Below are 12214 nucleotides of genomic sequence, written 5' to 3'. Positions count from 1 at the left end.
TGAAAGATGCAATGTCACCTACAAATGCTTCTGGGTGTAAGTGTCAGAAGCAGGGGGAGTTACATGAACTAAACACGTCTTAACAAACAAATATAAACTGGCCACAAAGTAATTCAGACTGGAAGTCAGGTATAGATTTCCAACCACCAGAGGAGTAAGAACTAGTACTTGGGGTTATGCTCACAATGTTGCCAGCAGTTCAGAGAAGCCATCTCAACAAGCACATGATTGGGCTAAACAAGGTTACCTTGCTGGCCTTGACGATCAAGGATGTCTGTATTACCAAACAGCTTAAACACATCCACTTTTAAAACAGGAGACAATAGAGGCAAAAAAAAAAAAAGACACACACACACACCCCCTGCCCCGCACACCATGCCCCACTCAGTGAGCTTTCTCACAGGTTTCCAATCGGTACCACTAGACTTCAGAGGTAAGGATGCCTGTAGCATATCAAACTCAACATTGTCGCCCAAGGCTACAACTCATTCACCCCAAGATGACAAGGGATGCGTAAACGAGACTTACACCATCCTGAACGTACACTGTTTTTTTACTTCAGTTAAAAATAAACTGGGCAAAGCAACTATGCACAGGAAGTGAGTATAACTGGTTTGTTTCAAACGCTTTTTCACTACAAATCTCCACTGAATGTTTAATAGTTATGTATCCTTAAGTTTGCACACGTGTAGTCACTTACTCAAACCTCATAGACCTCTCTTCCTTCAACAGTTTCTGAGCCTACAAAAAAAAAAAACTGGAAAAAAAGAATCATACCAATTTTTATGGGATCTGCATCAGAGTATCAGCAGGGTGAATTGAAGGAGACAATTCTGGAGAGGACAGCTATCTGCAGAGCAACATTTTTCTAAAAGGAACTCAAACTCGAGCCACAAGCTCCTCTTCAGTATTTAGATCTTGTCTACCGCCTTCAACAGCTGAGGAGCCCGTCCCACTGCTGCAGCATTTCTGTCCAAAGCGGTAGTATTCAGTGAACTGAAGAGTAATTCCCCAGTTCTAGCCTGGAACGGGAAAATGACTCCCAGAGCTCGGAGACCTGAGTCAACACTCTCTCAACTCCTGTCAGGCAATGAGACGGTGCCAGGTGATACCAGTCTGCACTGCCAAACATGACCTCAATCTTGTACTCTAGCGAAATAAAACACAGGAAAATTTCAAATGCTCCCCAAAACTTCTCAAGAATTCAGACAGAACTGCAAAGCAGTAATCTGCATCCAAACTCCACACAGTACCTGACAACAACCCATCAAGCTAGACACGAGGATGCAGAGAGATGTGTCATGAACAGCATCCAAAAAAAAAAAAAAAAAAAACACCTTTCTCAGTTCTACTCCTAGCACCCCAAATTACAAAGCCTGAAGATTTTTGGTTTCTTCACACAAGAGTCTGTCTGCATACGCCCACAAGCAAGCACACCTCTGTGATTACAGGAAAGAGACTGGTACAGAGGAAAAGACAGTAAGAGAAAGAAATAGTACACTGTCCTCGGGCAGAGGTAAGATTGACCTAACACGCATGTAGCAGACTGAAACATATGATCCAAGCTGAGAATTTTTCTCAGGCAGAACAGAAGATGACATCATGAAGGCAATCAATGCAGCTTACATTTAGATAAAAGATTAAAATCTGTTACGTGCTGAGATATTCTAAATACGTTTTTGAAAAATCTGTATACAATACAAAAGAAAATTGGAAAGATCACTTTTTCCAGTTAGTTATTCACTTGAAAGGTTCTGTATGGCCTTGAAGACTGGGAAAATACATGACAGAAATTGTTAAAGCTTCTTTCAATTGTAATAGTTATGCCTCGTAAATCCACCTTGTATTCTACACAGCTCCCTACTTTAGTGAAGCTGAGGTAAGCAAAGCTGGTATCTTCGGCACTTACACAGGCAGGAGCAGATGCTCCAGCCTGACTCCCAGCTCTCGTTCTCATCCACGCAGCGTGCCATGCTTTTTAACGGTGGCAAACTGTTGCTGCAGCCCTGCTGTGAACTGGCATGGGGAACACGTCTGAAGTAAGAAACAAAACAAACCAAGATAGCCCCCTCCCCAACTTTATAGCACAAAGTTTATTTTCTTTAGATAAGATCAATTCTCCACTTTAGTTCAGAGCAGGGCCTCACAAATAGTTTTGTCGGCACAACTGAGAGGACAGCACACCACAAATGCCAAAGACCGTCCCGTAAACCCAGAACACCAGCTGACCACAGTACCCTCTCTCCTGCAGTCACTGGTACCTGGACTTCTTGTTAGCATTTCCTGCACCCCAAAAACCGTTTATGTCTAACAATATTTATGTTTCATCTCCATTTGGAATGTGTACCATACCAGTGCATGTGATGCCTGGATGTTTTGAATGTGTGGAAGCAGTAAGTAGGCATTTGCTAGCTGCACTCTAGGTTCTTCCGGAGAAGACGTCCGAGTTCCCGTTCCAAAAACCTAGTGTAGAAACAAAGGCCGTTACACCTACATCTATTATTTCAATTATCACAGTAACATGCAAAACTGTTTTGCTAATAATAACAATCCTTCCAAGAAACAGATTTTTTTTTCACATTAGATTCTTTTAAAAGACAATTTATAGGTATACAGTTCCAATGTGGAAAGTAACTATACACATAAATGGCACTTTCACATCTTCACTCATTCAGGCACTATTACAAAAACAAAACAAAGCACTCCCTAGCAAAGCATCAGGTTATCTCAAAAAGAAAATATTTAAACACTCTTACTGTTCTTCAGCCAATTACAGTACACATATCACCATTTGCCAGTGCAGTAATTTCTGGAAAAATTTTGTTACTAGTCCAATTGCATATTGAATTCAATGGCTTTGCCTTAAAAATTGCATAAAATAATTTTTGATCATTTGTTTTTTTAAAGTCTGCAGTTTTCAAAGCACTATAAGATTTGCAAGTTGACTGTTTTTACTGCATTAAAAAACATGCATTTCAACTGAACTTACCCATGCTTCAATTTACAGAGCTTTGCTCTCCAGCACAGTATCAAAGTATGGGAATGGAATATCTGGTTGATCAAAGCTGGCATTGTTTTTAACTCACTGAATTCACAGACTTTTTTTTAAACTAACTAATAAAAACGAGGAATTTGGAGTATATGATGTCCCTTATAAAAATAAAAAAGCTTAAGACTTGCCTAAATTCACTAGTTAATCAGACAGCTTTATTTAATGCACAAGCATTATTTCGATTTTCATGTTTTAAGGGCCTAAACCTCTTACCCTGTGCTACATGCCCAATATGTTTACATAAAATCCTGCAGAGTAGCTGAAAGCCACCTAAAGTATTTCCTAAACAGGTTTTTCATGACCAATGCATTCCAGCACAGTGTAGTCTGGACTGCAGTATTATATGAATCCAACTAGTAGTGACAGGACCATGATCTTGTAAGTACACATATACAAATACACTTAGTTCTACTACCACAAGTAGCCCCACTAACAGTAGTAATTTTAACCATATACACGCATGAGGGGTCATGAGACTAGCAAGATTTGGTAAAAGAGATGATTTGTAAACATTACGCCTGACTTGCATCAGGAATTCAGTGAACTCTGAAAGCCTGTAAGCTCAAAATGTATGAAAATCACTTTTTAAAAAACAAGTAAAACTCAAGCTAAAAATAAGAGCAGTTACCTGATATGAAAGTACTCCATGAGATGAGGTATTTATAAATAATGAGCTTTCAATGCTGCCTTCTTGTGTCGGCAAGAAGAGTACTCTGAAAGAAACTTTTCCCATTGCTGGAATTACCTGCAGAGACCACAGAGAAGCTTGTTTGCTCGGTGCCGGTGATCACAACACCAATCATTCAGATGCACGGCCCAAAAGACACTTCCACAGGTACACCCTTATCTGTAGACCCCACTAAGCAGAACCTCAGCCCTGAGAAGTTTAGCCTGTCCACAACTCTCGACTCTTACTACAGAGAAGAACTGAGACCATGCAGCAACTCGCCGTGTTGCAGCTGGAGTTTCTTGGCTAGCTCGGGCCTTGTCAATCAAGACTCCTTTTTGCCCAAGAAGTTCATCATGCAGCACCGACGGCCTCTGCAGCCACAAAAACGCTTGCCCACATACAGATGCCTATCACAAAGTGAATCAATCCCCCCTGCGATATACGGTCAAACGAGTCAAAGCTGAATGTGGATAAAACAATTGGCAACCACACAGGTCTAACAAAGAACAGTGCCATTTCTGTCTGCACAGTAATACCCATTCAGCCACAGGAAAAACACAAATCAGATGAAAGCATAATAAAATCCCTTTGCACATCAGTGGAGGACAAAATCTGGGCTTCATCAAACTGAGATCACAGCAACTCATTCTTGACATGCATTACATTGTTAAACATCGTTAAAAAATTCAGAGTTAAAATAAGGGTCTTAGATCATAAGGCAATTATGCTCATAATCGCAATACAAAATGTATAAAACATTTCACTGCAGGTTTTTTTGAGGAATATGCAAGACCAATCAAAAGCCTGAAAATTCAATGCTGTAAACACCCACATGCCTGTGGATTACTGCATAATACTGCATAGAGCAGAATGAGATTTAAACAGCCTCTTTAACACTGAAAAATTCTTCTCTTTCTGAATTACTGTAAAACACATTTCTTACTGATGTCCTCTCCCTCACCAGTTTAAGTAAAAGTGAGCAAAAAAACTGCTAGCAAAATCAGAAAAAAAAGTTGGAGATCCTATAAAAATGCATGAAGAGAAAACACAGAATGAGAAGTTTCGGCCAAATGAAGCACGAAGGCTTGGCGCTTGGCCATTACATAGTTTCCAAAAGTACATCAACACTCACCCGACTAGGAGCAGGAGACACATGAAACTGTCTAGTAGCTGTAAACACTGAATTCACTACAACTTCTCTATCTCTACTAGGGTTGTAGGCATGCAGCATTTTAGCTCTGGGTAACCCCAGTAACCTAAAGGGGGGGGAAAAAAAGAGAAAGAAATTATTCACTCTATAAGCACAGGCAATGCACAAAAAAAGCAACAAACACAAATCACTCTAAAACATGTCGATAATTTCCTTGTTGTAACTATTCTTTGGAAACATGCGAAACAAATTTTGCTCTTTAGTATACAAAGACAAGTAAGTAACATTGGCATGTGAGAGGTGCACTTAGCCAAAACTCATTTGAGTCACCAGGAATTTAAGAAAAAAACAACTCTTACAATGCACCAAGTTTTGAATAAAAATTTTAAATAATCAGAGTCTTGTTTTGTCAGCTACAACAATGCTTCTCTTAAGGCTTTTGCTTTAGCTTACACATCCTGAAACCCAGCACCTTACACACTCACTCTGTGCATCCTCTTAAACATTCCTTTAACTCACAAGGGGACCATGTTTCTTTTTGGTTACTGATAGACCAAAGACTGATTACCATTTAAGAACAATTTTTGAAGTTTTCTTAGAAGGGAACTAAAAAAAATATCTCAAGTATTCTACCAGTATGTTTTGCCTGGGACTTTCTGGATTCTATTTGCAGAAATTCAAGGAAGCAACAAGCTCCCCCTCTGCTAGGAAGGCAATTTTTCTAGAAATGAATAACCACCACGCAGAACTGATTTGACATCCGTGCAGAATCACCTGAAACATAACCAGAATACGTTATGGTTCCCTATTCCCTTTTCCTCCTTCCCAGAATTATGTTGATTCTCATTTACAAAGTACTGCAAAGCAAGAAACACAGTTCCAACTCTGTGGCAATTACTTACTTTTTTTTTTTTTTTTTTTTTTTTTTTTTTTTTTTTTTTGCAAAGGATGGCATGATCTCAGCTGATGCTGTTTACCCAAATGTAGCCTGGTATAGTTGTTCCCTCCCACTTCGTTATTAATCAAAATAACTGTAATGTAAGATACTCACTGCATTCCAAAATGCAGAACTGACGGGTGAAAATGTAAGGCCTTCCCATTTGGAGGCATGTTGGAGGAGAAGCTGAAAACAAAAGGGAAAAGAAGTCACAATCAACATTTAGTGGATGTGATGCTACACATTGCAGGGATGGAAGATACATTACAGTCTCTGACTATATTCTCAACACACTCCGTTTCCAAATCTTTTCCTATATTCCTCTCGCTGCTGTAAGACTGATCTCTGAAGAAGGTTTTCATAGAACAGCACATCCTGGCAAGCTCAGGCCAATAAAAGTGCAGTTTGAGCAGTATGGCTTGGACAAACTCCCTTCCTTGTACATATCCCCTCAGTCACGCCGATACACCTGTTCATGGGGCTGCGCAGTGAACTACAGAGGGAAAACAAACTAAGAGAGTCCTGGGGAATGAAAATCACACCAGCATGGTCTTGTCAATTCAACATTCACACAAGCACTGGTGCGAGAACTCCTGAGAGATGCAGAGGCAGAGCAGTAAACAACAGCTTGGGCAAAAGCCGACATCAAAAGAAGTGCTTGCCTAGCTGTGGCTTTAATGCAAAAGCCAACTCGTTGCTTATATGCTAAAGAGAGTAAGAAAACATGAAACACAGATCCTCATCTTTCCTTTGCCCTACGAAAATTCACAATAAAGTTCCCATCAGTTCTAGCACATTCTTAGCTTATTTCAACATGAGTTGATGCCCTATAACTTACACAGAAATGCCAGGATATCTTCACCACTTTCTCAATTAAAACTTGTCCTCCACAAGGCCCAACAACCACAGCGGTAAAAAACAAGCCCAGCACTTGTTCACTGCATCTAGGTATCCAGCACTATGCTGTTAAAAACTTCCCCAGAAGCAGTCTGCACGTTGCATAGCCAGAACCAGTTTCATCTTTACAGGATGATGCTAATAAGCAGCCTAGCAAGGATGAGTCTGAGAAGGGATGGACTGTGGTCTCATTAGTTATCCAGCTCCTTTGCATAATGTGTGGCGGTACAGTTAATTGGTCCCTAATTTAAAAATGTAGTTCTGTAACATTACACTTTTAATACATTAAAGTACCTACATAATTCTGTTGTTATATTCCAAACCAATAGAGACATTGTAATTTATTACCAGCCAGGAAAAATCAGGTTTATTATTATGAAAACACACAACTTCTATAAAAACATATCTCATGCAAGGGAGCAAAGTCCCTCGCTGCTGTAGCAGGAGGAATGCAACATATCCAGGCAGCGTTTCTGGTGAGCTGCTAGAAAATAACAAAAGAACAGAGGATACAGAACTACAAAGCCTGGGTGAATGACAGTCTCCTTCCAACCACCTTGTCTCTGCACCAGCCAACTCTTGCTCCGTTCCTAGAAACACTGCAGCAACCAGCACCTTCTTCCCCTTCCAAAAAAAATCAGCCTCAGAGACATACCCAGAAGGAAAGTCTGAGTACTGCTGTTGTAAACATACATGAATTAAAATTACCACTACAGTAAAAGCCCCAGATGTTTGAGGGAATGCACATTTCTTAAGGGTCCTCAGATCCTTTTTTTATATGAACACACACAGACAGCAAAATAAAAGTCAAGCCAGTGGTTTACGCATTACAGTATCACCTTGAACCCCATCACCACTTAAGCTTCTAGCATCTTACAGGTACTGCTGAAATACTTTTTCCCCCACCAGAAAAAACTTTGCCAAGAAGGGCAAGAAACTGAGTGCTCCTTGTGTGCCAATTTGTGTAACTGGCAGCAGCTCTCCAAGACTTACTAACCTTTCTTCTGGGGAGCTCCAGCTCCACCAGCTCTTTTCCTCTCACCCCTCACTCTCTGCAACAGGCACCCAACGCGCTGGGTGCAAGCACAGCTGCGGATGCAGGAGGCTGCATTTCGTTCGGTCTGGGTGAACGAGGCCACGCTGCAGTGCCGGTTCTTAAAAACGCTCTGTAGTACAGTTCAGGCAATAAATCACAGCCAACCCAACAGTCTGCAACAGACAGAAAATGGGAACGGCGAGCAGCCGCCGGGATCCCAGGGCTGCTGTCCCACTCCTTCTGGAGAAGGCAGCCTGGACCTGGGATGGCTGAAGCTAAGCCTCTGCTAACAAACTCTGCAGGCTCCGAGCTGACTCCTCGGCACGGAGCTAATCTCAGAGCACCCCCGCACACTGCTCCCCAGCAGCCCCAGGAATGGGCCCGCGGTTACAAGACATCCAGCTTCTCCTCTGCACCCCACAAAAGCTGCTGAATCGCTCCAAGCCCCAGCCTGGCCCCGAAAGCGGACCAGCCACATTCCCACAGCTTCGTGCTCACAACCCTGCCTGGTGGCCTGCTCCGGGGCAGCCGCGCCGCCCACCAGCAGCCCCGAAGCAGCGCCAAAAAATAAGTCAGGAGCTGAGTTTATCCAACAGCAGGACTAGTACAAAAAGAAATCCACCACTGTTTGGGTTTTTTTTCACCCCCCAAGGGAGAAGACGGGTAGGAAGAGCGGGAATGGGCAGAGGATCACTCTGCCCTTCACATCTGACAACCAGCATGCATTTTAAAGCCCACCACTATAGGGAGAAAGGGACAGGCCCATCCACGTTAGTTAGAAGTGTAATTCTCCACTGTGTCACCGCAAGTCGCCCAAAGCCGGATGGAAGCTGGCAGAACACCTTTCTGCATCCCTGCGCTCCAAACACAGTTCAACACATTCAGACCTGTGCAGGGGAGCTGACAGGGAAATAAACGCCAAAGGCAATTTTTAAAGACATTTAAAAGTTGAAGTCGCTTTTAAAAACAAAACCTTTACTTCTTGGATTTCCGCCCCCCCCCCAAGAACCTCATTCTCACTAATAGATTCACTTTAAATTATACCAAAAATTTCTCTTTTGGTTGCAGATGACATGCCCAAAAAAGCACACAGGTCATTTCACAAGGATGTTACAGGCCTGGGAAAGATACACAAACATCAGCCTAAGAATGGAAGTCTTGAAATACAAACATGGAAAAACACTCCTGTTCGTAATCGAAAAACCCTGGTTTCCAGCTACTCTTTAGCTGCTGTTAAAATCAGCTAACATCACATTAAGCATGCCATCTGCCAAAGCCAGACTCCACATTCAACAGCATTTCTCCATTTTGTCAGGCAGACCAGCTGAACACCAAATTCTGAAGGATAAATAACGATACAGCAGGTCACTTCCAACATTTCAGGGGACATTTTTACACACAAGTGAACAGAACTGGAGAGAAATGTGAGAAAGAAAGAGAAGAGGGGAGAGGAATTCCTGGGAACACTTAGTAGCAATTGCCTTTGTATCAAAAGACTAGCTTAACTGGCCCCATCATCGCTTTCCAGCCTAACTATTCAATGCCCTTCCTCCTCTCCATCCTCACAGGACATTTAAAACGCTGACACCCTGAACCATCCATCTCCAGAAAGAAAGAGCATGAACAGCTGGAACAGTGGGGAGGCGAGGGAGAGTTCCACAGGGTCACCCAGCAAGATGGGGGGCTGGCTCTGGGGGCAAGAAGAGGGCGAGCCCGAGACACCCACAGCCCCAGCTCGTCACCTGGATTTACACAAATAAATCCACCAGAGAGGGGCAAATCCCGAGCGCGCACACCCTTCCCAGTGCTGGGGACACTTGCCAAGGAGGAAGGCGGATGGTGAGGGAGCACACAAAAAGGGGCTGGAGGAGAAGGTGGGGTGAGAAAGTGGGGTGACACCAGGGGAGTAGGCCAGGATGGAGGAACCATCACCTTAGAGCAGCAGGTTTGGATTGGGCTTCTTGTTTTTCAGAAGGATTATGAGCTGTAAAATCCCAAACCATCATATGCTCTCCACCAAGAAGCCCCAGAGGTGCTTATCCATAGGGAAAAGGGCATCGGAGGAACACAGAGAAGTTGCAGCCTTTTACAACATTACCTGCTCCAGGCAAGAACATTTTGGTGTCCTGTCAATGTGGGATGAACAAAAGGGGATGATAATACAGGGATGCTCACTACACACATGCTGAGTGTGAAATACAGCTGCTAAATACATAGCTGAAATTAGTTTGCCCTTGCTTCTTTCAGTTCTGTTACTCTTTGATGTAATTAGTAAAAACTGGTAAACAACCAGGTCAGTATGATTTTTATAGATTTATTTACAGCCCCCAAACCTATTACTTCTATGCAATGCATACTATACACAAACATTTGCTCCAAAGAAGCAAAGACCCTTTTATTTTCCCCGAAGTGCAACAGATAAAGATCTTTCTTCATAAAGATATGATTCATATTTCACTAGCCAAAATCACAAGAAAAGTATTTCTCCTAAAAATCCAAACAAAAGGCCAAATCTACTCTCAATAAACTGTTGTGTTTTGTGTTGGTGTTTTTGGGTCGTGTTGTGCCTTTTTTTTTTTTTTAATAAAACTTCAAAACTGAGTTAATTCATCTAATCATATATAGAAAACATTCAGCAATCTGCAGAATAAGGTGCATCTAGGCAGAAGTGAAGGGAAGTTTCCTGGAAGGACGTTTATCCCAGTGTCCCTTTTACTTCTGTTAGCTTCTTCAAGTCTTCCTTCTATCTTCTTTACTTTGACTACTTCAGATGATCTTAGGATACATGTTATCTGATGACTCAGACAGCAACATCTGTAGCTGAGAATAACTGTAACTGCTGCTTGGTGCCCTTCCTTCATCCTTCCTTTCTGTGCCCTTCATTGACAGCAGATGAAGAAAAAGCAAGCCAGGGAAAGGCACTTCATTGCCAGGTCTTTATGGTTGCAAGGTTTTCTTGGAAGCAGCAGGCAAAAAGGACTGGATTCTTTAACGTATAAGAGGTCCTTTCTGAGTGAATCTGTTTAGACAGTACTGTTTTATTCTTCAGTATATTGATAAAAGTAAAATTTGACTTATGTCTGCCATTTTGGCACTTTGTATGTTCAGTGCAGGAATATTTATGAACCCACATGATGAGATCTTGAGATATAAAAGCATCTATGTATTGTATAGGAAAGCACAATTTTTATATGAAAACTGAAACAGAGAAATTAAATTAAAAACCCCTCATTTAGTGACTAATTTACATTCAACCCTCTAGACTACACCTGATAAACAAAACACAGACTAAAAGAATGAGGTTCGCATGTACAGAAACAACCAAACCCAAATACTTTTAATAGTTCTGATTACAGCTGATGCAAAGAAATTATTTTGACAAATGAAAATTGTTAATTAAGAGGAAATTAACATAGAAATAGAAACAGATCCCAGCAGCTGCTGAACCAAATTCTTCTGCAGAGCCGATATAAAGCTTTGATTTCTCACATCACCTAGTCCCTCTCTTCTCCCAACCTCCCATTTACTAAAGGCAGTAAAAGTACCAAGCAGTAGTTAATGCAGGCTAAATTGCAGCTCCCGGAAGACAGACAACAGCTTTGAAATAGACGATAAAACTGTTTGGAAATACAAAACTAAAACTTTTGTTTACCATCAAGGCAACTCTGCCAAAAACACAAATAGTAACATTATTAAATTATGATTTTTTGGTAACCAAACAATGTATTTCCTAGAAGCAGAAAGAGTAATCAGACATCAGAAACTAAGTTTACTTTGCAACAATACAGCTCACAAGCAAGCTATATACGTGCAGCACCTGGAGAAGCACGGCTCCTCATGACGTCAGCCCTGCCACGCTCGCCACCTCAGCTCTGGAGACTTAAAGGACTTCTCCCGGGACCCTATACAGACATAAGACCCAGGTGATAACATATGAACCAGTCTGTGGATTTCTTTTTTGCTTTAGTTTGTTTTTTTTTTGTTTGGGTTTTTTTGTTGGTTTTGGGATGTTTTTTGGTTTGGTTGGGCTTTTTTCCTTTTTCTTTTTTCTTTTTTTTCTTTTTAGAAAAAACACATCCAGCAGGTAAAATAACAAAAATGTGAATTTTAAACACTGGAAACCTAGAAGTCAAAAAACTCCAGTATTTTTAGCACCACATTGTTTAGGGAAGAGGGGGAGGGCTGACTCACTGCTTCTGAATGCCTGGGGATTGGCAACCCATCGTTAGGAATTCTCTCACTCACTTTAGTGGAGAACTGTGCTGCTTCTGGAGGAACGGTGGTCATCTTGATTTCCTCCGAACTATGCTATGCACATCAAGGACTGAACCCCAGACTGTGGAAAGCAGGAAAGGCCAAAATGGTGTCACCCAGCAAAAAATATGTGTATGTGCTGCTATTCTGCATATTTTGGCTACAGGAAAATAGGAAAGAGGAGTTAAACCAAAATAAACCAGTGAAATGGATGAGAC

General features: G+C 41.6%; 1 protein-coding gene across 7 annotated transcripts in view; it reads right to left on the bottom strand.

Moving 5' to 3' along the window:
* TMEM131L (transmembrane 131 like) overlaps nt 1–12214 on the bottom strand; it is an 81041-nt gene that overhangs the window by 40236 nt on the left and 28591 nt on the right. For all 7 annotated transcript variants that reach the window (XM_075421597.1, XM_075421596.1, XM_075421595.1 and 4 more), the window contains exons 4-7: nt 5924–5995; nt 4855–4978; nt 3681–3797; nt 2353–2463 (exon numbers count right to left, since the gene is read on the bottom strand). In XM_075421597.1, the coding sequence (XP_075277712.1) occupies nt 2353–2463; nt 3681–3797; nt 4855–4978; nt 5924–5995 (424 nt within the window). The remainder of the gene's footprint in view (nt 1–2352; nt 2464–3680; nt 3798–4854; nt 4979–5923; nt 5996–12214) is intronic.

The sequence above is a fragment of the Opisthocomus hoazin genome, chromosome 5, assembly GCF_030867145.1.
Source record: "Opisthocomus hoazin isolate bOpiHoa1 chromosome 5, bOpiHoa1.hap1, whole genome shotgun sequence".
Taxonomy (NCBI): domain Eukaryota; kingdom Metazoa; phylum Chordata; class Aves; order Opisthocomiformes; family Opisthocomidae; genus Opisthocomus; species Opisthocomus hoazin.
The sequence above is the reverse complement of the archived record's forward strand: the minus strand, read 5'-3'. Positions and strand labels throughout refer to the sequence as shown.